Source organism: Oncorhynchus gorbuscha, linkage group LG19 (genome assembly GCF_021184085.1).
Source record: "Oncorhynchus gorbuscha isolate QuinsamMale2020 ecotype Even-year linkage group LG19, OgorEven_v1.0, whole genome shotgun sequence".
Lineage (NCBI taxonomy): Eukaryota > Metazoa > Chordata > Actinopteri > Salmoniformes > Salmonidae > Oncorhynchus > Oncorhynchus gorbuscha.
The window spans coordinates 22,606,910-22,628,396 of NC_060191.1; the positions used below are offsets into that span (position 1 = coordinate 22,606,910).

Here is a 21,487-nt window from a genome sequence, read left to right on the forward strand (position 1 = left end):
TACAAAATGGAGTCATCAACAATATATAATGTTGGGTCGTGACTCCATTTGCGTCCCAGGCAAAACCAGTTGAGAACCCCTGTTTTAGAGAAGTGATACTTTTGCAGATATCGGGCATGAGGCCCTGTTTGAAAACTCACCTCAGACTAAGTATCAATAGAGTAAATGAAGGCATTATCATGGAAGTCAAACAGAAATTCGAATACATAAATACACCTTACTGGGAAAGGAATTACAAATGTTGCTGATTGTTTTAGAGGCAATAACGTTGCCTACTCGTTTACATCCTCCTTGCTCAGGAGTCAAATATTAATGTCCAGAGAGGGAATTTGTTTTTTGTAATAGTTTGTGTTTTCCTAATGTTCAATGGTTGTACTACGTACTCACAGACAATGAAAGCTCTAGTCATGTTTTTATATGTTTGAATTGAAACCATCATAGTCGTCAATACAATTCAATGGGTGGCGCTAAGATCAACAGTTATTACACAGTCGCATGGTATTGTGTGCACTAAAATTAAAATAAACTGTTAATTTACATATTACATCACCTGCCACTTGTCAGTGTGAGCATCATGGACTCATACTGTATTAAGAATGTTAGAATGTTCCACTCACAGTACAGAGCCTGTATATAGATCTAACAGACACAGTCAGCATACTTCACTTGTATTGAGGATATACAGTATCTGCTTAATAATGAAGATGTATTTCCCTACTAAGGTCTGTCCTCAGGTTTTTCATCCAGGTCAAACGTAAGGCATAGGAGGAAGTATGCATTAGTACTGTAGACCAGACAGTTAGTTGGATCTAAGATTGTGTGTTTGTTTACCTAACACTTAGAATACTTTTATTCTAAGTGTTAGGTAAAAGCTGTCGGACATCAAGGATGCTGTGGAAAACCTCCCGATTAGCCGTATCCGGCTTAAGGTGTTCCCAGTGAGGCCCTCCTGACTGAAGAAACTTGACTTCCCAGGCCTCCTGGAGGAGATGGAGGGACCTCCCAGAGATCCAGGCTCACGCCCTCCTCCTGGCCTTACCCACTCTCTCCCCAGCCCTGGTCCCCCAGAAGAGGGAAGCCTTGAAGACCCTGGTCTGGGCGGCCACCTTGCTCTCTGGTGAGGTGTCAGATATCCCTGTTCCCCTGGTGGCCTGCATGGTGGAGGCCTTCATGGGTTTGAGGATCCTCACCAAGGCCAGGGCCTCACTATGTTTGCCTATGGAGTGGATGGCAAGGCAACGCAACGTGGACCCTATTACATGAACATGATTAACAGAGTATGCACTTTGTTTTCTTGATGTGAGAGAGAAGAAGTTGAGAGAAGTTGCAGGTCACCCAAAAAGGAGGGAAACAGAGAAGTGCTATAATTTTCAGAAAAAATATGCATTTTCCCATAGACAGTATTTGCTTGCAATTGTGTTGTGTCAAGGTTGTGGTGTGGTTATTACAAGAGGTCTAAGACTGCTCTGATGATACTGTTTCTCTCTTCATATATTGTAGCTCTTTCTGGAGGATGTGGGAATGCAGTTCTCCCCTGATCATAAATGTAGCTGGTGTGTCTCTCGGTGTGACTGTGCCCTCTTCATCTACCTATCTACAAATGAAAAGGATCCTTTTTACTTATTACACAATAGAGAAAAAATGTGCATAATTATATTACTTATATTCTGCTAAAGTATTTCACATCTAGTTCAAAGACAGAATATATAAGTATTTCTACATGAAAATGAAACTTTATATCTCAAATGATCTGTTTTCAGCCCAGACACTGTCTGATAAGATGCTTTCTATGAGCGAAAGAAGAGTGCTTACATCTCATTGGATGAAAAAGACATTTAGTTTAAGAAGAGTGAGGTCATTGCCAGGCGTCCAAGATGATTGAGCACCTGTTCTTCCCCCCACTCCTAAGCTTATGCTGTTTCAGTGCAATGAGATCCTTTTCATGTGAAATAATTCATACTTTTCTTCTTTGTAAAGTTTCAAATTTGCATGCATAACATTAAAAAGTTAAGAGGAACAATTTTTTATAATAAAAATGATTTAGGATTTCATAGAAAAGCACATACGTTTTTTCTATTTTTACTTTAGATAAACTATGTGAATGAAATATGGAGATATAATGATTCTGTGCACTATCATGACACTGTACATTTGCTCATTGCATTCTGTACATTGCTGAAGATTCCTGTAGATTCCTTCACCTGTCAATTTGCACTCTGCCACTGTGGCATTCTCTGACTTCAATATACACTACTGTTCAAAAGTTTGGGGTCACTTAGAAATGTCCTTGTTTTTGAAAGAAAAGCACATTTTTTGTCCATTAAAATCAAATCAAATACAGATCAGAATTACAGACATTGTTAATGTTGTAAATGACTATTGTAGCTGATTTTTAATTGAATATCTACATAGGTGTACAGAGGCCCATTATCAGCAACCATCACTCCTGTGTTCCAAAGGCACGTTGTGTTAGCTAATCCAAGTTGATCATTTTAAGACTAATTGATCATTAGAAACATAACTTTCTTATGAAACTCGTCAGTCTGTTCTTGTTCTGAGAAATGAAGGCTATTCCATGCGATAAATTGCCAAGAAACTGAAGATCTCGTACAACGCTGTGTACTTCTGCCTTCACAGAACAGCGCAAATAAGGCTCTAACCAGAATAGAAAGAGGAGTGGGATGCCCCGGTGCACAACTGAGCAAGAGGACAAGTACATAAGAGTGTCTAGTTTGAGAAACAGATGCCTCACAAGTCCTCAACTGGCAGCTTCCTTAAATAGTACCGGCAAAAAACAGTGTCAACATCAACAGTGAAGAGGCGACTCCGGGATGCTGGCCTTCTAGGCAGAGTTGCAAAGAAAAAGCCATATCTCAGACTGGCCAATAAAAGGAAAAGATTAAGATGGGCAAAAAAACACAGACACTGGACAGAGGAACTCTGCCTAGAAGGCCATCATCTCGGAGTCGCCTCTTCACTGTTGATGTTGAGACTGGAGTTTTGCGGGTACTATGAAGCTGCCAGTCAGAATCCTGCAATTTTTCTTTAATCTTTCTGCAACGTACCACTGTTATTACTTAATGACAATATGAGCTCTATGATGATGTTTGATCACTCTCTTTATTTTACAAGTCTGTCCCGCCTCAAGCAAAGCCATCTTTCTTTGGTTCCAAACAACAAATAAAGTAAACAACAGAGAATGTGACCCGCTCAGTTTATCTATATAGTGTGTTATCTGTTCTCTCATACCCAAAACAGTAAGGAAAATACACCCCAAATACATTCTATATCTCCATGTATTAGTATGACTTTATTAATACAGTATGTACCAGTTATTCCTCCCACACCAGCCCTCATTGTTTGCAGAAGCGACATCACACAAAGCATTTTTAAAACCATTTCACTTGATAATATTTGCAACTGTGGTATGGAACGGCGTTTGGTTCTTGGCGTGTCAAAAAATAATGCACGTCAAATAACAAATAACACTAAATAAGCTTGTTAACCAATCAGGACCTGAATATGATGCATGTCACATAATAATTGAACGCATTAAATCATTTTTTATGTATTTATTACACATTGATTACACTATCAGTCGTATTTCATATGCTATGATACTGGTAAAGTTCCCATCTACTTCCATGACCCAAGTCTTTTCTTGCAAAAAAAATATATCTTTAGCTAATGATTTGATGTTTTCAATGAGAGTAGTATCTTAAAGAAGTGTGTTGTTTAATTTCCAATATCCTCGAGTACCTTTTGATTTTAAATTCAGGTAAATCAAGTGATGATCAGAAAGGGGAGCCAACTGATGATCTACATCTATAACAAATTGTAACAAAAAAGTGGAAATTAGGAATAAATCTATTCTAGATTTATGTGACAAATATAAAGTCAGAGTGGTAGCCATAAAACGCGCCAAAGAGCTGATGCAATTAAAGAACCTTAGAGAAAAGGAGATGAGCAAGCTTGACAGTTTTCTAAAGAAAGATCATCTATCTGAAGAAGAGGAGTCTATGTGCAATTCTTTACAACTAGAATTAGAACAGCTTTACACGGATCTGGCAAAGGGCGCCTTTGTAAGGTCAAGAGTCAAATGGATTGAAGAGGGGGGAAAAAACACTAGTTACTTTTTTGCACTTGAAAAGAGAAACTACAAAAGAAAATGTATAACTGCACTCAAAACTAATGATGTTTAATGCAAAGATCCCATTACAACATCATCATTTGTCAATTCCTTGTATGAAAACCTTAACAGCTCTCAATTTCAGGAAGATGGTTGTGAAAGCTACATTTGCCACATTCATAATTATGTCCCTGTAATTGAGGATGATTTCCACTCAGTTTGCGATTCACCTGTGTCAATTGAAGAAATTAGAGAGGCGCTGAATTCAATGAAAAAAGGGAAATCACCTGGCCCTGATGGCCTGTCAGTTGAAATCACCTGGCCCTGATGGCCTGTCAGTTGAAATCACCTGGCCCTGATGGCCTGTCAGTTGAAATCACCTGGCCCTGATGGCCTGTCAGTTGAAATCACCTGGCCCTGATGGCCTGTCAGTTGAAATCACCTGGCCCTGATGGCCTGTCAGTTGAAATCACCTGGCCCTGATGGCCTGTCAGTTGAAATCACCTGGCCCTGATGGCCTGTCAGTTGAAATCACCTGGCCCTGATGGCCTGTCAGTTGAAATCACCTGGCCCTGATGGCCTGTCAGTTGAATTCTATAGACAGTATTGGGAGTTACGAGAAGGCCCGATTTTCAATATGTTTCAAGATTGCATTAAAAATGGGGAAATGGTCTCCACTATGAAACAGGGTCTTATTCAATTGATTCCCGATAAAGATCCTTCTCTCATTGACAATTGGAGACCAATTACTTTATTAAATGTTGATTACAAATGGATTGCTCTGCTTTATGCCAAAAGATTAAAGAAAGGAATAGATACCATTATAAATGAGACCCAAACAGGACTTATGAAGGGCTGTCAGATAAGCTCTAACATTCGTTTAGTCTTGGAACTTTATAGATTATTCAGATGCTATTGACTCAGATGCGGTTGTCCTATTTTTGGACTTCTGTAAAGCCTTTGACACAATTGAACATGAATTTCTCTTTAGGTCTCTTAAACTTTTTGGATTTGGTGAAAATTGTATTAAAGTAATTTGCATGTTTTACAAAGATAGAAATAGTTATGTGCTACAAAACCTTAATACTTCCAAAAGATTTAGTATCAACAGAAGTGAGGACAGGGATGTCCAATTTCACAATTTTTATTCATTTTGGTTGTGGAACTTCTATCTCTAGATATTCTGAATAATGCAAATTTGTATGGCTTAACCATTTTTAACAAAGAAATCAAAATCTCCGAACTGGCTGATGATACTACTATTTTCTTAAGAGACAAATACCAGGTCGACCATGCCCTTAATGCTACACCTGCATTTTCTATTGTATCAGGATTAATGCTGAATGTTTCTAAATGTGAATTCTTATGTTTATTTTACTCGGGTGATAAAGAAATAGAAAATATTCCTGTAAATGATATATTCCTGTTAAATATTTAGGAATTCATCTGACAAAAAACCACTTAGTCAGACAACATTTGAATTTGAACTAAGTATATATATTTAATTATTGGCTACAAAGTGATCTTTCTATACTTGGGAGAGTACTTCTGTCCAAGGCAGAGGAACTGTCTTGTTTTGTGTACCCCTCATTATCGTTATGTGTAAATCCTGCTACTTTAAAGAGATCAATAAGACCTTTCTTGACTTCATCTGGAAAAATAAATCTCACGAACTAAAATAATCTGTCCTTTCTAACAAAAGAGCTGAAGGCGTTCTAGAAGTGTTGGATTTTGTTGACATAAATAACACTTTCAAGATAAACTGGTTGGAAAGATGTTTGATCAATAGTGATTCAATATGGTATTTCATTCCAAATAATGTGTTTAATAAATTGGAGGTCTTCAATTTTTACTGAAATGTAATTACATTCCTGAAAGATTACCTGATAAATTGGCTAGGATTCACCAACAAGATATAATGGCCTGGAAAATATGTTTCCTGCACAATTTCTCCCCACATAAAGCTCTTCTGTGGAATAATTCAGACATAACTGTAAGGAATACGTCATTGTTCTACCCCAGCTGGCATGAGAGGAATATTGACTTTGTTCTTGATATTTTCGACAACAAGGGTAATATTCTCACATATGAACAATTTATAACATTGAAAGAGTTTCCATTACCTTTCAGAGAGTTTATTTCTGTGATCAAAGCTGTTCCCAGTGGTCTAACTACACTTATGAAAACTCATCTTAATTTTGGGAATGATCACAAAGTTTATCCAGAACTCAGATTGGAAGGCATGGGCTTACTTGAGAGATCATGTTGTAATAAATATATAAGACAAATTCTTCACAAATTCTTCATTCACAAAACCAACTTACACCGAGAGGAAAGTTTTTCTGGAACATGCTTATTCCTGACATTGTCTGAAAAATGCATGGTTAAGGTCTTACAAATACTGTATACCAAACATAAGATATATCCATGTGATGTCCAAATTTGTAGCAATTGATGATATCTGCATTCTCTGTGATAAAAACAGTGTTTTGTTTTGTTAGACATGTTTGATGTAGCAAAGTAAGTTGATTTTTGTATTATGAATTTTAAAAAACATTTTTAAAAATAATATAAAAGATGCTGCTAAAGTTGTCTCTGCGCACCTACAGTGCTGGTCATGAAAAAAGCTAGCTAGCTCAAGGATGCAAACAATGTTCTTCCCCAAAAACATAGCAAAACGACATAATCTGTTTTCTGTAGCTATAGTAGCTAGCTAACTATATAGCTAGGTGTCATCATCTAAAATAACCCTAATTTATAAGACAGTTCTTATTTGATTAATGGTGGTCGGGCCCATCTATGTGAAGCTAGCCACAATAGTGGACTTTGCGGTTAACCTTCTGAATAAAAGTATGTCGTTGACAGTGATGCAAATGAATACAAATAGTAGAATTATACCATAATTGAATAGATGATGCCAAACGGGGTTGGAATGTTGTTATATAAAATCAACAAAAGACAATAATTTGTTAGTTTGACACAAATCTGTTGAAATCACACTGGATGGACTGTGCTTTAGAATTGCATTGGGGGCATACTAAACTAAGGTGGTGTAGTAGTGGGGATGTCTGTTTTGATTGTCTTGTCCTGTCCCTTGTATATATCAGTTTTCTTCATATATATATATTTCATATATATTTGTATAATTCTTTTTACATTTGCACACACTGTACATAACTTTTTCTAGTTTTCTTTCTTTTGTGTTATTGACTGTGCGTTTGTTTATGTGTAACTCTCTGTTGTTGTTTTTGTCGCACTGCTTTGCTTTATCTTGGCCAGGTCGCAGTTGTAAATGAGAACTTGTTCTCAACTGGCCTACCCGGTTAAATAAAAGTGAATTAAATAGTTATTTCACAGTACAGCTTTACCTATAGATTGTGGATCAATGACATGGGGTCTCAGTCTACTCAGGACACCCAGAGAACATTATCGTCGTACTGTAGCTCTTATTGCTGGACTCTGAAACAACTGAACTGAGACACATTTATTGTCAAGCTATGTATATTGAACACTATTCCAGAGGAAAAACAATACCACGTGGATGTTTTGGAGTCTGATAAGGAGGACTCTGAGGAGGACGTTGGGAAAAAATATATTGAGTATTGAGTAGACTGATACCCTATTTCATTGATCCCCAAGCCTTAGGTAAAGCTGTACAGTACAATATGAATGTCAATACACACAATAGGCTGACTGGGGAGGCGATTTCACACAGTCACAGTCCCGCAATAAGAGCTACAACACTAATATTTGAGTAAACTCTTCACAGTCGTGTTCTGTGGGTGTCACCGAGTAGACTGATACCCCATTTCATTGCTTCACATTCCAACCTTGTTTAACATGATCTAATCTAAATATGGCACGATTCCACCAGTTGTTACCTTCAGCATCACTTTCAAAGAGGAACTTTTATTTTGAAGTCAAATCGCAAATTCCACTATTGTGCCTACTCCTTATTGTGGCTAGCTTCATAACACATAACCTGGTCTGGTCGAGCCTCATGAAGCTAGCTGGCAGTATATAACGTTAACTTTGGGCACCAGGGTTTAGGAGCTGGCTTGCTATTTCTTGTCATGAACTGAAGTTCAATTTCAACAGGCGAACAACACCTCTTGCTGGGGACTAAGCTAAAGCTAGCTGCTAGCCCAGAAGTTGCGGTCCATCACAACATTCTACAATTAAATTGTTTTTTTTACATGTCAAATTAAAAGCTTATTCAATGTGTCAAATAGTGTTATTTGATGTGTATCTTTTTTGACACGGAAAGACCCAAACGGCGTTCCATACTGTGGTCCCTTGATTATCTGCATACCATTTTGATTAACATAGTTGAACATGAGGAAGATAACACTAACTTGTAGCTTCCGTATGTGCTTTTACAGAAAAACTGTTACAATTTAGTCATTTTTTGTGCATAAATCCTGAGACATTATTCAGAAAATAGGTTGAATTCATTCACGTCAAAATGTTTTCAGGGCTCAAGCAACAACAACAAAAAGTATAGCAATAGAAAATAATTTAAATTGAAATAAAAGAGCAAAATCAAGCAGAACCAAACGCTAAAATAAAGTAGAAGTGTATCACAAGCAGAGGATCAATGGGGATTCGGGGAGATGATGTCATATTCAGGAGACACGTCTGCCTTGTCCAATGAGATGTAGGTACTATCTTCTTCTTTAGCTCTCTTCTGTCCACCCTTTTTGCTATTTAAGTCACAAAAACATTGTTCTCTGAGATGATTTTAGGGTCAATTTGTGCAGAACTGAAAATAATAACATAAAGGAAACATCTACTGTACAATATGTTGCAACCTGTTATTTTAGATTAAGATCACTTTAATGGTCAGTTGCACACAAGGTCCAACCGAAATTTGACTTCCTCTTTTAACCCAACCCCTCCGAAAGACACACATACATAAACATGTTGGAGAGGTGGGTTGCGTTTCAAACTCAAGGGAGATAGATAGCCCTCGGCTCCTAAACCCTCAGCCCCTGCGGCCATATTTGTCATCGGTCCAAATGATTAGCCAAGGGAGGTTTGCAACGTCAGCCCCTCAGCCCTCGTTTTTAATGGAGTTTGCGAGTGTACAATTATGTTGACTTCGGAGCCTGAAACGCCCCATAACTCAATTCCCAATGATTGTACATCCGATAAGAAAAGTCAGCCAAAACGTAGAACCTCAACATCAATATGGAGTCAACATACAAGTGTAAGTAAAAACTCATGTAAATAAGTTAAAAATTGTGCTACTAATGAACAAATACGTCTCATAAAAGTAATGATGTTTTTGTTTGGTTAGCTTTTGGAAATTGCAGAAATAATATTGTTTCCTTCTTCAGAAGTAACAAGGCAGGCTAATGTAAGGTAGCTAATTAATTTGCTAGCTTAGTACAGTAGGTGTATATTAATGATTATATAGTTCATGTAAGTACACATGCAATCATAATTGACAGTTGTGTATATAAAGCACCCACAAGCTACCGGTGGCAGTAATCTTGGAATGAATGAGTGATGAATTTACGGGCTAGGGCGGCCCATTTAAACCTCTTGAGTGTAGGGGGCAGTATTTTGATGTTTGGATGAAAAACATAACCAAATGAAACTGCCTATTTCTCAGGCCAAGAATCTAGAATGTGCATATAATTGTCAGATTAGGATAGAAAACACTCTAAAAACACTCTAAACACTCTAAAGTTTCCAAAACCGTCAAATTAATGTGAGTATAACAGAACTGATATTGCAGGCGAAAACCTGAGGAAAATCCAACCCGGACGTGTTGTTTTTCCTGAAAGCTCTCTGTTCCATAGCTTGCCTTCGCTCCATTTAAAGGGATATCAACCAGATTCCTTTTCCTATGGCTTCCCCATGGTGTGAACAGTGTTTAGACATAGTTTCAGGCTTTTATTTTGGAAAATGAGCGAGAAAGATCACATCGCGTAAGGGGATGGCTGGGTGCCAGCAGCGTTTTGCATGCGCAACAGCTTGGAGCAGCCATTTTCTCTCTCTCTCCTATTGTAGAAGCTACAGTCCCGGTTGATATATTATCGGTTATATAAAACAAATGAAAAATGTAAAAACAACCTGAGGATTGATTATAAAAAACTTTAACATGTTTCTACGAACATTACGGATACTATTTGGAATTTTCGTCTGCGATGTCGTGACCGCTCGAGCCTGTGGATTTCTGAACGCACCAACCAAATGGAGGTATTTTGGATATAAAGATAATCTTTATGGAACAAAAGGAACATTTATTGTGTAACTGGGAGTCTCGTGAGTGCAAACATCCGAAGATCATCAAAGGTAAGCGATTTCATTTATTGCTTTTCTGACTTTTGTGACCTTGGCTGCTAGCTGTTTGTAATATTTTGTCTACTGAGAGAGATGTCCTTACATAAACACTTGGTATGCTTTCGCTGAAAAGCTTTATTGAAAACTGAAACGCCAGGTGGATTAACAACAAGCTAAGCTGTGTTTTGCTATATTGCACTTGTCATTTCATTAACATTTTATATTTTTAGTAATTTAATTTGAATTTGGAGCTCTGAGATTCAGCGGATGTTGACGAAAATGATTCCGCTAAAGGGATGGGTGCACCAAGAAGTTTTTAAGAATCATTCCTTCCTTCCTCGCCCCTTGCCCTGTAAGTGTAATTGGAGGGCTGAGGGGATATGGCCTGTAGTCCGAACACTTAAAAGACAAATCCTATCCTCTCAGCCTTCAAATTAAGTTGACACTTCTAATGATGTATTATGACGTCTGACGAGTATACACTTGCAGGGAAAAAGGGGCGAGGGATGAAGGGATGATTTTTAAATGGACCACCCTTGTCCGGAAATTTGTCACTCGTTCGCCCCGCGATGATTGTGTTTTCACCCATCGGTAGCTTGTGGGTGCTTAATATACACCTACTGTATGATAGCTAGCAAATTAATTAGCTATATAACGTTAGTCTGCTTAGCTGGAACTGTACGGGGGCTGTTGTTTTGGGGAGCTGTTGTTTTGTGGCGATTTTCAAGGGCACAACCGCAGGCAATGGCATCAAGGATTTGATACCAGCAACCCTCAGGTTGCTAGTTGACTTTCCACCAGACTTTTCCAATCGGACCAGGCATTAGAACTGGCAACTCTCCGCTAGGCGGTTAGAGAGGTTAGGTGTTCTCTAGTTGCAACTATCAGTTAGCCAAACAGAGCTAATAAGTTTTCCTTGATTATAATTTACCCAGTGGTCTAGAGCACCGAAGTAAAAAATACTTTAAAGTACTACTTAAGTACTTTTTGGGGGTATCTGTACTTTACTTTAGTGTTCATATTTTTGACAACTTTTACTTTTACTTCACTACATTCCTAAAGGAAATTATGTACTTTTACTCCATACATTTTCCCTGACCACCAAAAGGACTAGTTACATTTTGAATGCTTAGCAGGACAGAAAATGGTTAAATTCGCACACATATCAAGAGAACATCTCTGGTCATCCCTACTGCCACTGATCTGGCAGACTCACTAAAACACAAATGCTTTGTTTGTAAATTATGTCTGAGTGTTGGAGTGTGACCCTGGCTATCCGTAAATAAAGAAAACAAGACAATTGTGCGGCCTGGTTTGCTTAATATAATGAATTTTAGATGTGTTTGTACTTTAAATATAGATTTTTGAACCCTTTTTTGTGCTATCCAATTGTGCTATCCAAAAGTACAGACTCAGGTGAAGGTCAAGAACCGTGCATCCTCCAAAACATAACAAGCTGCACTGCTTCTTGACACAATGCCAACTTAACCCCGAAGCCAGCCGCACCAATGTGTCAGAGGAAACACCGTACACCTGGCTACTGTGTCAGCGTGCACTGCACCTGGTCCACCAAAGGAATCACTAGTGCGTGTTGGGACAAGGACATCCCAGCCGGCCAAACCCCTAACCCGGACGACGCTGGCCCAGTTGTGCGCCGCCCCATGGGTCTCCCGGTCACAGCCAGCTGTGCCAGTGCCTGCGCTTGAACGCAGAATCTCTAGTGGCACAACTAATACTGCGATTCAGTGCCTTAGACCACTGCGCCACTCGAGAGGGCTTTTACTTTTGACACTTAAGTATATTTAAAACCAAATACTTTTAGACTTTTACTCAAGTTGTACTTTACTTGAGTCATGTTCTATGAAGTTATCTTTACTTTTACTCAAGTATGAGATTTGGGTACATTTTCCAACGCTGTCATGCAGGTGAAAGAGGACCCAAAAGCGACTTGGCGAAAACAGAGTCTTTAATCCAGTAAAGTAAATACAAACAAAAAACACAACTTTCACTCGAAATGACGAGGACAAACTGGAGACTCGATCTTGAACAGCAGGTGAACAGCAGGTTGCCTCGGGAAGGCACTTGAACCAGACAGACTCAGACACCTGCTCACCACGCAGCATCTGAGGAAAACACGACACGACAGGGCGATACACAAACACAGCACGGTGAATTCTAGACAAGGAACCGACAGGACAGGAACGGAACACAAAGGAAGAAATAGGGACTCTAATCAGGGGAAAGGATCGGGAACAGGTGTGGGAAGACTAAATGATAGATTAGGGGAATAGGAACAGCTGGGAGCAGGAACGGAACGATAGAGAGAAGAGAGAGCGAGAGAGTGAGAGAGGGAGGGGGAGAGAGAGGGATAGAAAGAGGGAAAGAACCTAATAAGACCAGCAGAGGGAAACGAATAGAATGGGAAGCACAGGGACAAGACAAGATAATAAATGACAAAACATGACAGTACCCCCCACTCACCGAGCGCCTCCTGGCGCACTCGAGGAGGAATCCTGGCGGCAACGGAGGAAATCATCAATGAGTGAACGGTCCAGCACGTCCCGAGACGGAACCCAACTCCTCTCCTCAGGACCGTAACCCTCCCAATCCACTAAGTATTGGTGACCCCGTCCCCGAGAACGCATGTCCATGATCTTATGTACCTTGTAAATAGGTGCGCTCTCGACAAGGACGGGAGGGGGGAGGGAAGACGAACGGGGGTGCGAAGAAAGGGCTTGACACAGGAGACATGGAAGACAGGATGGACGCGACGAAGATGTCGCGGAAGAAGCAGTCGCACAGCGACAGGATTGACGACCTGGGAGACACGGAACGGACCAATGAACCGCGGAGTCAACTTACGAGAAGCTGTCGTAAGAGGAAGGTTGCGAGTGGAAAGCCACACTCTCTGGCCGCAACAATACCTTGGACTCTTAATCCTGCGTTTATTGGCGGCTCTCACAGTCTGTGCCCTGTAACGGCAAAGTGCAGACCTCACCCTCCTCCAGGTGCGCTCACAACGTTGGACAAACGCTTGAGCGGAGGGAACGCTGGACTCGGCAAGCTGGGATGAGAACAGAGGAGGCTGGTAACCCAGACTACTCTGAAACGGAGATAACCCGGTAGCAGACGAAGGAAGCGAATTGTGAGCGTATTCTGCCCAGGGGAGCTGTTCTGCCCAAGACGCAGGGTTTCTGAAAGAAAGGCTGCGTAGTGCGACCAATCGTCTGATTGGCCCTCTCTGCTTGACCGTTAGACTGGGGATGAAACCCGGAAGAGAGACTGACGGACGCACCAATCAAACGACAGAACTCCCTCCAAAACTGTGACGTGAATTGCGGGCCTCTGTCTGAAACGGCGTCTAACGGGAGGCCATGAATTCTGAATACATTCTCGATAATGATTTGTGCCGTCTCCTTAGCGGAAGGAAGTTTAGCGAGGGGAATGCAATGTGCCGCCTTAGAGAACCTATCGACAACCGTAAGAATCACAGTCTTCCCCGCAGACAAAGGCAGACCGGTAATGAAGTCTAGGGCGATGTGAGACCATGGTCGAGAAGGAATGGGGAGCGGTCTGAGACGACCGGCAGGAGGAGAGTTACCCGACTTAGTCTGCGCGCAGTCCGAACAAGCAGCCACGAAACGGCGCGTGTCACGCTCCTGAGTCGGCCACCAAAAGCGCTGGCGAATAGACGCAAGAGTGCCTCGAACACCGGGATGACCAGCTAACTTGGCAGAGTGAGCCCACTGAAGAACAGCCAGACGAGTGGAAACAGGAACGAAAAGGAGGTTACTAGGACAAGCGCGCGGCGACGCAGTGTGCGTGAGTGCTTGCTTAACCTGTCTTTCAATTCCCCAGACTGTTAACCCGACAACACGCCCATAAGGAAGAATCCCCTCGGGATCAGTAGAAGCCACAGAAGAACTAAACAGACGGGATAAGGCATCAGGCTTGGTGTTCTTGCTACCCGGACGGTAAGAAATCACAAACTCGAAACGAGCGAAAAACAACGCCCAACGAGCTTGACGGGCATTAAGTCGTTTGGCAGAACGGATGTACTCAAGGTTCTTATGGTCTGTCCAAACGACAAAAGGAACGGTCGCCCCCTCCAACCACTGTCGCCATTCGCCTAGGGCTAAGCGGATGGCGAGCAGTTCACGGTTACCCACATCATAGTTGCGCTCAGATGGCGACAGGCGATGAGAAAAATAAGCGCAAGGATGAACCTTATCGTCAGACTGGAAGCGCTGGGATAGAATGGCTCCCACGCCTACCTCTGAAGCGTCAACCTCGACAATGAATTGTCTAGTGACGTCAGGAGTAACGAGGATAGGAGCGGACGTAAAACGTTCTTTTAGAAGATCAAAAGCTCCCTGGGCGGAACCGGACCACTTAAAACACGTCTTGACAGAAGTAAGAGCTGTGAGAGGGGCAGCAACTTGACCGAAATTACGAATGAAACGCCGATAGAAATTAGCGAAACCTAAAAAGCGCTGCAACTCGACACGTGACCTTGGAACGGGCCAATCACTGACAGCTTGGACCTTAGCGGAATCCATCTGAATGCCTTCAGCGGAAATAACGGAACCGAGAAAAGTAACGGAGGAGACATGAAAAGAGCACTTCTCAGACTTTACGTAGAGACAATTCTCTAAAAGGCGCTGTAGAACACGTCGAACGTGCTGAACATGAATCTCGAGTGACGGAGAAAAAATCAGGATATCGTCAAGATAGACAAAAACAAAGATGTTCAGCATGTCTCTCAGAACATCATTAACTAATGCCTGAAAAACAGCTGGCGCATTGGCGAGACCAAACGGCAGAACCCGGTACTCAAAATGCCCTAACGGAGTGTTAAACGCCGTTTTCCACTCGTCCCCCTCTCTGATGCGCACGAGATGGTAAGCGTTACGAAGGTCCAACTTAGTAAAGCACCTGGCTCCCTGCAGAATCTCGAAGGCTGATGACATAAGGGGAAGCGGATAACGATTCTTAACCGTTATGTCATTCAGCCCTCGATAATCCACGCAGGGGCGCAGAGTACCGTCCTTCTTCTTAACAAAAAGAACCCCGCCCCGGCCGGAGAGGAAGAAGGCACTATGGTACCGGCGTCAAGAGACACAGACAAATAATCCTCGAGAGCCTTACGTTCGGGAGCCGACAGAGAGTATAGTCTACCCCGAGGAGGAGTGGTCCCCGGAAGGAGATCAATACTACAATCATACGACCGGTGAGGAGGAAGGGAGTTGGCTCGGGACCGACTGAAGACCGTGCGCAGATCATGATATTCCTCCGGCACTCCTGTCAAATCGCCAGGTTCCTCCTGAGAAGTAGGGACAGAAGAAACGGGAGGGATGGCAGACATTAAACACTTCACATGACAAGAAACGTTCCAGGATAGGATAGAATTACTAGACCAATTAATAGAAGGATTATGACATACTAGCCAGGGATGACCCAAAACAACAGGTGTAAACGGTGAACGAAAAATCAAAAAAGAAATAGTCTCACTGTGGTTACCAGATACTGTGAGGGTTAAAGGTAGTGTCTCAAATCTGATACTGGGAAGATGACTACCATCTAAGGCGAACATGGGCGTAGGCTTCTCTAACTCTCTGAAAGGAATGTCATGTTTCCGAACCCATGCTTCGTCCATGAAACAACCCTCAGCCCCAGAGTCTATCAAGGCACTACATGTAGCACCCGAACCGGTCCAGCGTAGATGGACCGACAAAGTAGTACAGGATCTTGATGGAGAGACTTGAGTAGTTGCGCTCACCTGTAGCCCTCCGCTTACAGATGAGCTCTGGCTTTTACTGGACATGAATTAACAAAATGTCCAGCAACCCCGCAATAGAGGCACAGGCGGTTGGTGATCCTCCGTTCCCTCTCCTTAGTCGAGATGCGAATCCCTCCCAGCTGCATGGGCTCAGACTCTGAGCCAGAGGAGGGAGATGGTTGCGATGCGGAGCAGGGAAACACCGTTGATGCGAGCTCTCTTCCACGAGCCCGGTGACGAAGATCTACCCGTCGTTCTATGCGGATGGCGAGAGCAATCAAAGAGTCCACATCTGAAGGAACCTCCCGGGAGAGAATCTCATCCTTAACCACTGCGTGGAGTCCCTCCAGAAAACGAGCGAGCAGCGCCGGCTCGTTCCACTCACTAGAGGCAGCAAGAGTGCGAAACTCAATAGAATAATCCGTTATGGACCGTTCACCTTGGCATAAGGAAGCCAGGACCCTAGAAGCCTCCCTACCAAAAACTGAACGGTCAAAAACCCGAATCATCTCCTCTTTAAAGTTCTGGAACCTGTTAGAGCAATCAGCCCTTGCCTCCCAGATAGCTGTGCCCCATTCTCGAGCCCGGCCAGTAAGGAGTGAAATGACGTAAGCAACCCGAGCTCTCTCTCTAGAGTATGTGTTGGGTTGGAGAGAGAACACAATCTCACACTGCGTGAGAAAGGAGCGGCACTCAGTGGGCTGCCCGGAGTAGCAAGGTGGGTTATTAACCCTAGGTTCTGGAGGCTCGGCAGGCCAGGATGTAACAGGTGGCACGAGACGTAGACTCTGGAACTGTCCAGAGAGGTCGGAAACCTGAGCGGCCAGGTTCTCCACGGCATGGCGAGCAGCAGACAATTCCTGCTCGTGTCTGCCGAGCATGGCTCCTTGGATCTCGACGGCAGTGTAACGAGCGTCTGAAGTCGCTGGGTCCATTCCTTGGTCGGTTCCTTCTGTCATGCAGGTGAAAGAGGACCCAAAAGCGACTTGGCGAAAACAGAGTCTTTAATCCAGTAAAGTAAATACAAACAAAAAACACAACTTTCACTCGAAATGACGAGGACAAACTGGAGACTCGATCTTGAACAGCAGGTGAACAGCAGGTTGCCTCGGGAAGGCACTTGAACCAGACAGACTCAGACACCTGCTCACCACGCAGCATCTGAGGAAAACACGACACGACAGGGCGATACACAAACACAGCACGGTGAATTCTAGACAAGGAACCGACAGGACAGGAACGGAACACAGAGGAAGAAATAGGGACTCTAATCAGGGGAAAGGATCGGGAACAGGTGTGGGAAGACTAAATGATAGATTAGGGGAATAGGAACAGCTGGGAGCAGGAACGGAACGATAGAGAGAAGAGAGAGCGAGAGAGTGAGAGAGGGAGGGGGAGAGAGAGGGATAGAAAGAGGGAAAGAACCTAATAAGACCAGCAGAGGGAAACGAATAGAATGGGAAGCACAGGGACAAGACAAGATAATAAATGACAAAACATGACAAACGCTGAATTTACCTCGCTCAGACAGTCGTACCTTGCTTAACTTTTTGATTAAAAAAAGCTCAGTATAACAATGATAAGCATTTTATGCCACCTGAATTTATGGCGTATGTCCTCATGTATGAAACTGTGGGATTGTAATGTTTTCTTACCATTTACAAGCGCTGGTCAGATAGACAAGGAGGGCCACATTAAGGCTGAGGGACAAGCCAACGATTATCCAGGGAAAGACTGCAACATCCCTCTTCTCTGACCCAGGGATATCTATGAGAAGTGATACAAATTCATTGGTACAAAAACACTTTGTTTAATTGATCCAACACTATTCCACTTTTTACTCTTTACTCCACTAGTTAGGTTTCCATCCAATTGGCGACAGATTTTCATGCAGAATCAAATGTGCAAACGAACTTGTTTCAGATATAATCCGTGTGTGATGACGCAGTCCACACAAAATGTTGTTTTTCACTTAAGTTGTCATTTACCTAATAACTTTAGCGATAGTTTTGTCAAAAAAACTGTTGCGGTAAATAGCAAATGTGCCTAATCTGATTTTGGCACATGCATAAAGACTAACAGCTCACATATAGAGTGCGGGAAGGCTGTGCTGGTTGGCTAGTCTACATGTTGAAATTATTATGGATAGGAGCGAGAATATTTAATCTTCGTCAATAGGCAAGTCAAGCAACGATCATGTCATTAGAATAAGACCCTCGATATTTATTTCAAAGTAGCATCAGGATAACCGTGCACCACCCTGTGAAGTTCATCATTGATTTCATTTGTAGCCTAATAAACTGCATGGTTTCCTGAATCGTAGTGGAGGACCACACACCATATAATTTGCTTGAGTCCAACTTTATACTTCGATATTATGGTGGTTATTTCAATATTTGCGCATAAAGGCGTTTCCACTGCCATTTCTCGCATAGATATCCCACCATGTCGAACGAACAAATGATCTGTCTGCATTTATAAAATTGTATCGAAACTTCCTGTTTCCATCACAGATGTCATACTTTAAAAAAATCCGGTATGACTTTACTATCATAAAAATTGTGGATGGAAATGTGGTATCTGACATACACTACATTACCAGAAGTAAGTGGACACCTGCTTGTCAAACATCTCATTCCAAAATCATGGAGTTGGTCCCCCATTTGCTGCTATGATAGCCTCCACAACAGCTTCCACTTCTGGGAAGGCTTTCCACTTCATGTTGTAACATTGCTACGGGGACATACTTCCATTCAGCCACAAGACCATTCGTGAGGTCGAGCACTGATGTTGGGTGATTAGGCTTGGTTCGCAATCGGTGTTCCAATTCATCCCAAAGATGTTCGATGGGGTTGAGGTCAGGGCTCAGTGCAGGCCAGTCAAGTTCTTCCACACCGATCTCAACAAATCATTTCTGTATGGACTTCGCTTTGTACACTGGGGCATTGTCATGCTGAAACAGGAAAGGGCCTTCCCCAAACTTGCAACAAAGTTGGAAGCACAGAATCGTCTAGAATGTCATTGTATGCTGTAGCGTTAAGATTTCCTTTCACTGGAACTAAAGGGCCTAGCCCGAACCATGAAACAATGTGCTTTATAAAGAGGTGATCATGAAACTATAGTTTTTTCAACTCTGAGTAAACTGAGTATAAACAGCATATAATGAGTAGTCGCCTATTTATTACAAACATTGTTGAAGAAAAGTTCAAAATTAAGTCACACTGCCACATTATAATGAGATGAATGCTGAATTTTGCACTTGACACAACTTTTGCACGATGAAAATGTCATCGTCTTTGTCGGTGTGATTTGAGCTGAATTTGAGCATAAATGAATTGGTGATTCATCTTCACTCAAATTGTAAAATGTAACACTAGTCCTATACATACATAGAATGTTCAACTGAAGAACTTACGTGTCAGGCTCCCTTCGGCTTGGTGTAGTATGGGGAATTCCATCTCGATCTGGCCAATTACATTTCTGCTGACACACTCCACGCTGCTGTTCTTGTATTCTGAGGCAGACATGGTGATGGTGCTGTTCACGGTTTGGGCACTCCTGGAGACGATGACACTGTAACTAATATAGACCCCTACCATTGGCCAAGCAATCACTGGTAAGGGAACCCCCCTGACTGACACACACACAGGTCAGGACCTCTGCCTGGACCACACACACCGAGCCATTCAGGAACTTGGGACGGTCTAGGGAAGACAAATAAATACTTGTTTATCTAACAGAGACTTGAAGAGTAAGTACTGTAACGTATTTTGATAATGAGGGAATGCTCTGAAAGGTGAATGTACATTTTACTGTTAAAGTCACCGTTTTCTCCACAGTAATGTTGGCCTTCTTGTAGATGCCCATACATGTGAGGTTGATGTTGTGATGTTCGGATTTAGGAGTGAAAGACAACTCAGCCACACTGAATACATTTTCTGCTGTTGATGGCTCCATTCTCCCCCAATACATGCCTAAGTTCTCTGTCCCTCTCCAGTCTATTCCAACAAAATCTTCTTCTAGTCTTTGCGGGCAGAGGTCATTTAGTTTGAGTGAATATACTTTGCAGGTCAGTGTGGCCCTCTCTCCCTCTGTGAGAGGGGGTGTCTCCACAGTGGGCTTCTTCTGGGTTAGAGCTAAACAGAATTTGGCAAAGTTTGATCACTTTGACCATTCATTTTTCAAGCATTTTAATTCAGATTATGCTGTGATGTGAGGTTCTGAATCAGTGACAAAATATGCTGCAATTTAACATTATTAGAATTCAGAGTGTGTAGGCTACATTTATTCTCACTTGGACACATAAGGTGATATTTTCATCAGGCAAAGACCAATACTGTAATACTCATTATAATCTGTAGTGCGATTTAAGAGAATGAAAGTAGTATATTGTTGACATAGTTTCTTACGTACCAGACACTGAGACTCGTACCCTCTCAGGAAAAACATACATTTGATCATCTCCCCATGTTAACTTGAATCTATACTCCTTTTCTCCTTCTTGTTGGTCTTCGAGGAAAAAGCTGCAAGACCTTTCAGGACCTCTCAGGAACTGCCAATCAACACCGCACACCTCTGCATCTTTTTCAAATACAGGTGTAAGTGCATCTCCTTTGAACCAGACTCTTCGTACGTATTCAGTAATATTGCCTGGGTATGTGAATTTACATGCTATAGGAATGCACCGTCCAGCCTCTACTGTAACGTCTTGGGTCACTGTGATGGAGAAGTTTGTACCTGTCTCACGAGGCTCTAAAAATGTCCAGTATAGTAATACATTTAACAATTGACTCGCCAAAGCTTACAAAGAGAGTAATCTTATTCCAAAACATGTTACTATACTCTTTTGTCAAGTCGTAGAGCATTATACTGTACCTATGCACTGACTACAGCTTGCTGTTATGACCCAGCAGATAGCCACGGTGCAGATCTCAACCAGCATCTTCTTTTAGCACAAGACATAAGAAATCAGGATTTATGAGATACAAATCTATGCTGTAATAGAGAGTATACAATTTATTTCCATAAACAGCTAACCAAATGCACAAATGATTCATCACTTCATAATATGCTGACTTAATGACTTGTTTATATTGTTATAAATCAACTTACCACTCCCTACTGTGTACCAGCCCTCTGTCTGTCTGACTTAGCTCTCTCTGTTCGGTGGAGATATCTAAATATTTTCTGTCATTTCTGGCTGAGGGAAATGTAAAAATATCTGTAGAGGCCAGAGTCGAGTCAGTATCTATCTTTAGTTCCCCCATTTCACACCATAATTTTGTGTT

General features: G+C 41.9%; 2 protein-coding genes across 3 annotated transcripts in view; one reads left to right on the forward strand and one right to left on the reverse strand.

Annotated features, from left to right (window-relative positions):
- Window positions 1-7,350: 7,350 nt before the first annotated feature.
- LOC124004651 (sialic acid-binding Ig-like lectin 9) lies at window positions 7,351-21,327 on the reverse strand. 2 transcript variants are annotated; one of them, XR_006833498.1, is made up of 5 exons: window positions 20,613-21,327; window positions 20,006-20,335; window positions 19,615-19,903; window positions 17,855-17,966; window positions 7,351-8,832 (listed from the first exon to the last, which is right to left on the reverse strand). XR_006833498.1 is itself a non-coding variant. In XM_046313320.1 (5 exons), the coding sequence occupies exons 1-4, from the start codon at window positions 21,139-21,141 to the stop codon at window positions 19,779-19,781; spliced, it is 861 nt and encodes a 286-aa protein (XP_046169276.1). In that variant the 5' UTR covers window positions 21,142-21,327; the 3' UTR covers window positions 17,855-17,966; window positions 19,615-19,778. The 2 variants fall into 2 exon arrangements, 1 of the variants encoding a protein (XP_046169276.1); XM_046313320.1 differs by lacking the exon at window positions 7,351-8,832 and having other exon boundaries at window positions 20,613-20,951; window positions 21,075-21,327.
- The window catches only part of LOC124004648 (sialic acid-binding Ig-like lectin 12), a 29,999-nt gene continuing 17,638 nt past the window's right edge, over window positions 9,127-21,487 (forward strand). The window contains exon 1 of the mRNA XM_046313314.1: window positions 9,127-9,338. The gene's annotated coding sequence lies outside the window, so the exon portion shown is untranslated. The remainder of the gene's footprint in view (window positions 9,339-21,487) is intronic.

What these genes read in the sequence shown, in the direction of transcription:
- LOC124004651 (XM_046313320.1), bottom strand. Translation starts at nt 21,141, where the DNA reads ATGCTGGTTGAGATCTGCACCGTGGCTATCTGCTGGGTCATAACAGCA. An exon ending in AAGCTGTAGTCAGTGCATAG is followed by an intron (nt 20,952 to 21,074) that starts GTACAGTATAAT and finishes GGACATTTTTAG; the next exon opens with AGCCTCGTGAGACAGGTACA. An exon ending in GGTACGAGTCTCAGTGTCTG is followed by an intron (nt 20,336 to 20,612) that starts GTACGTAAGAAA and finishes AATTCTGTTTAG; the next exon opens with CTCTAACCCAGAAGAAGCCC.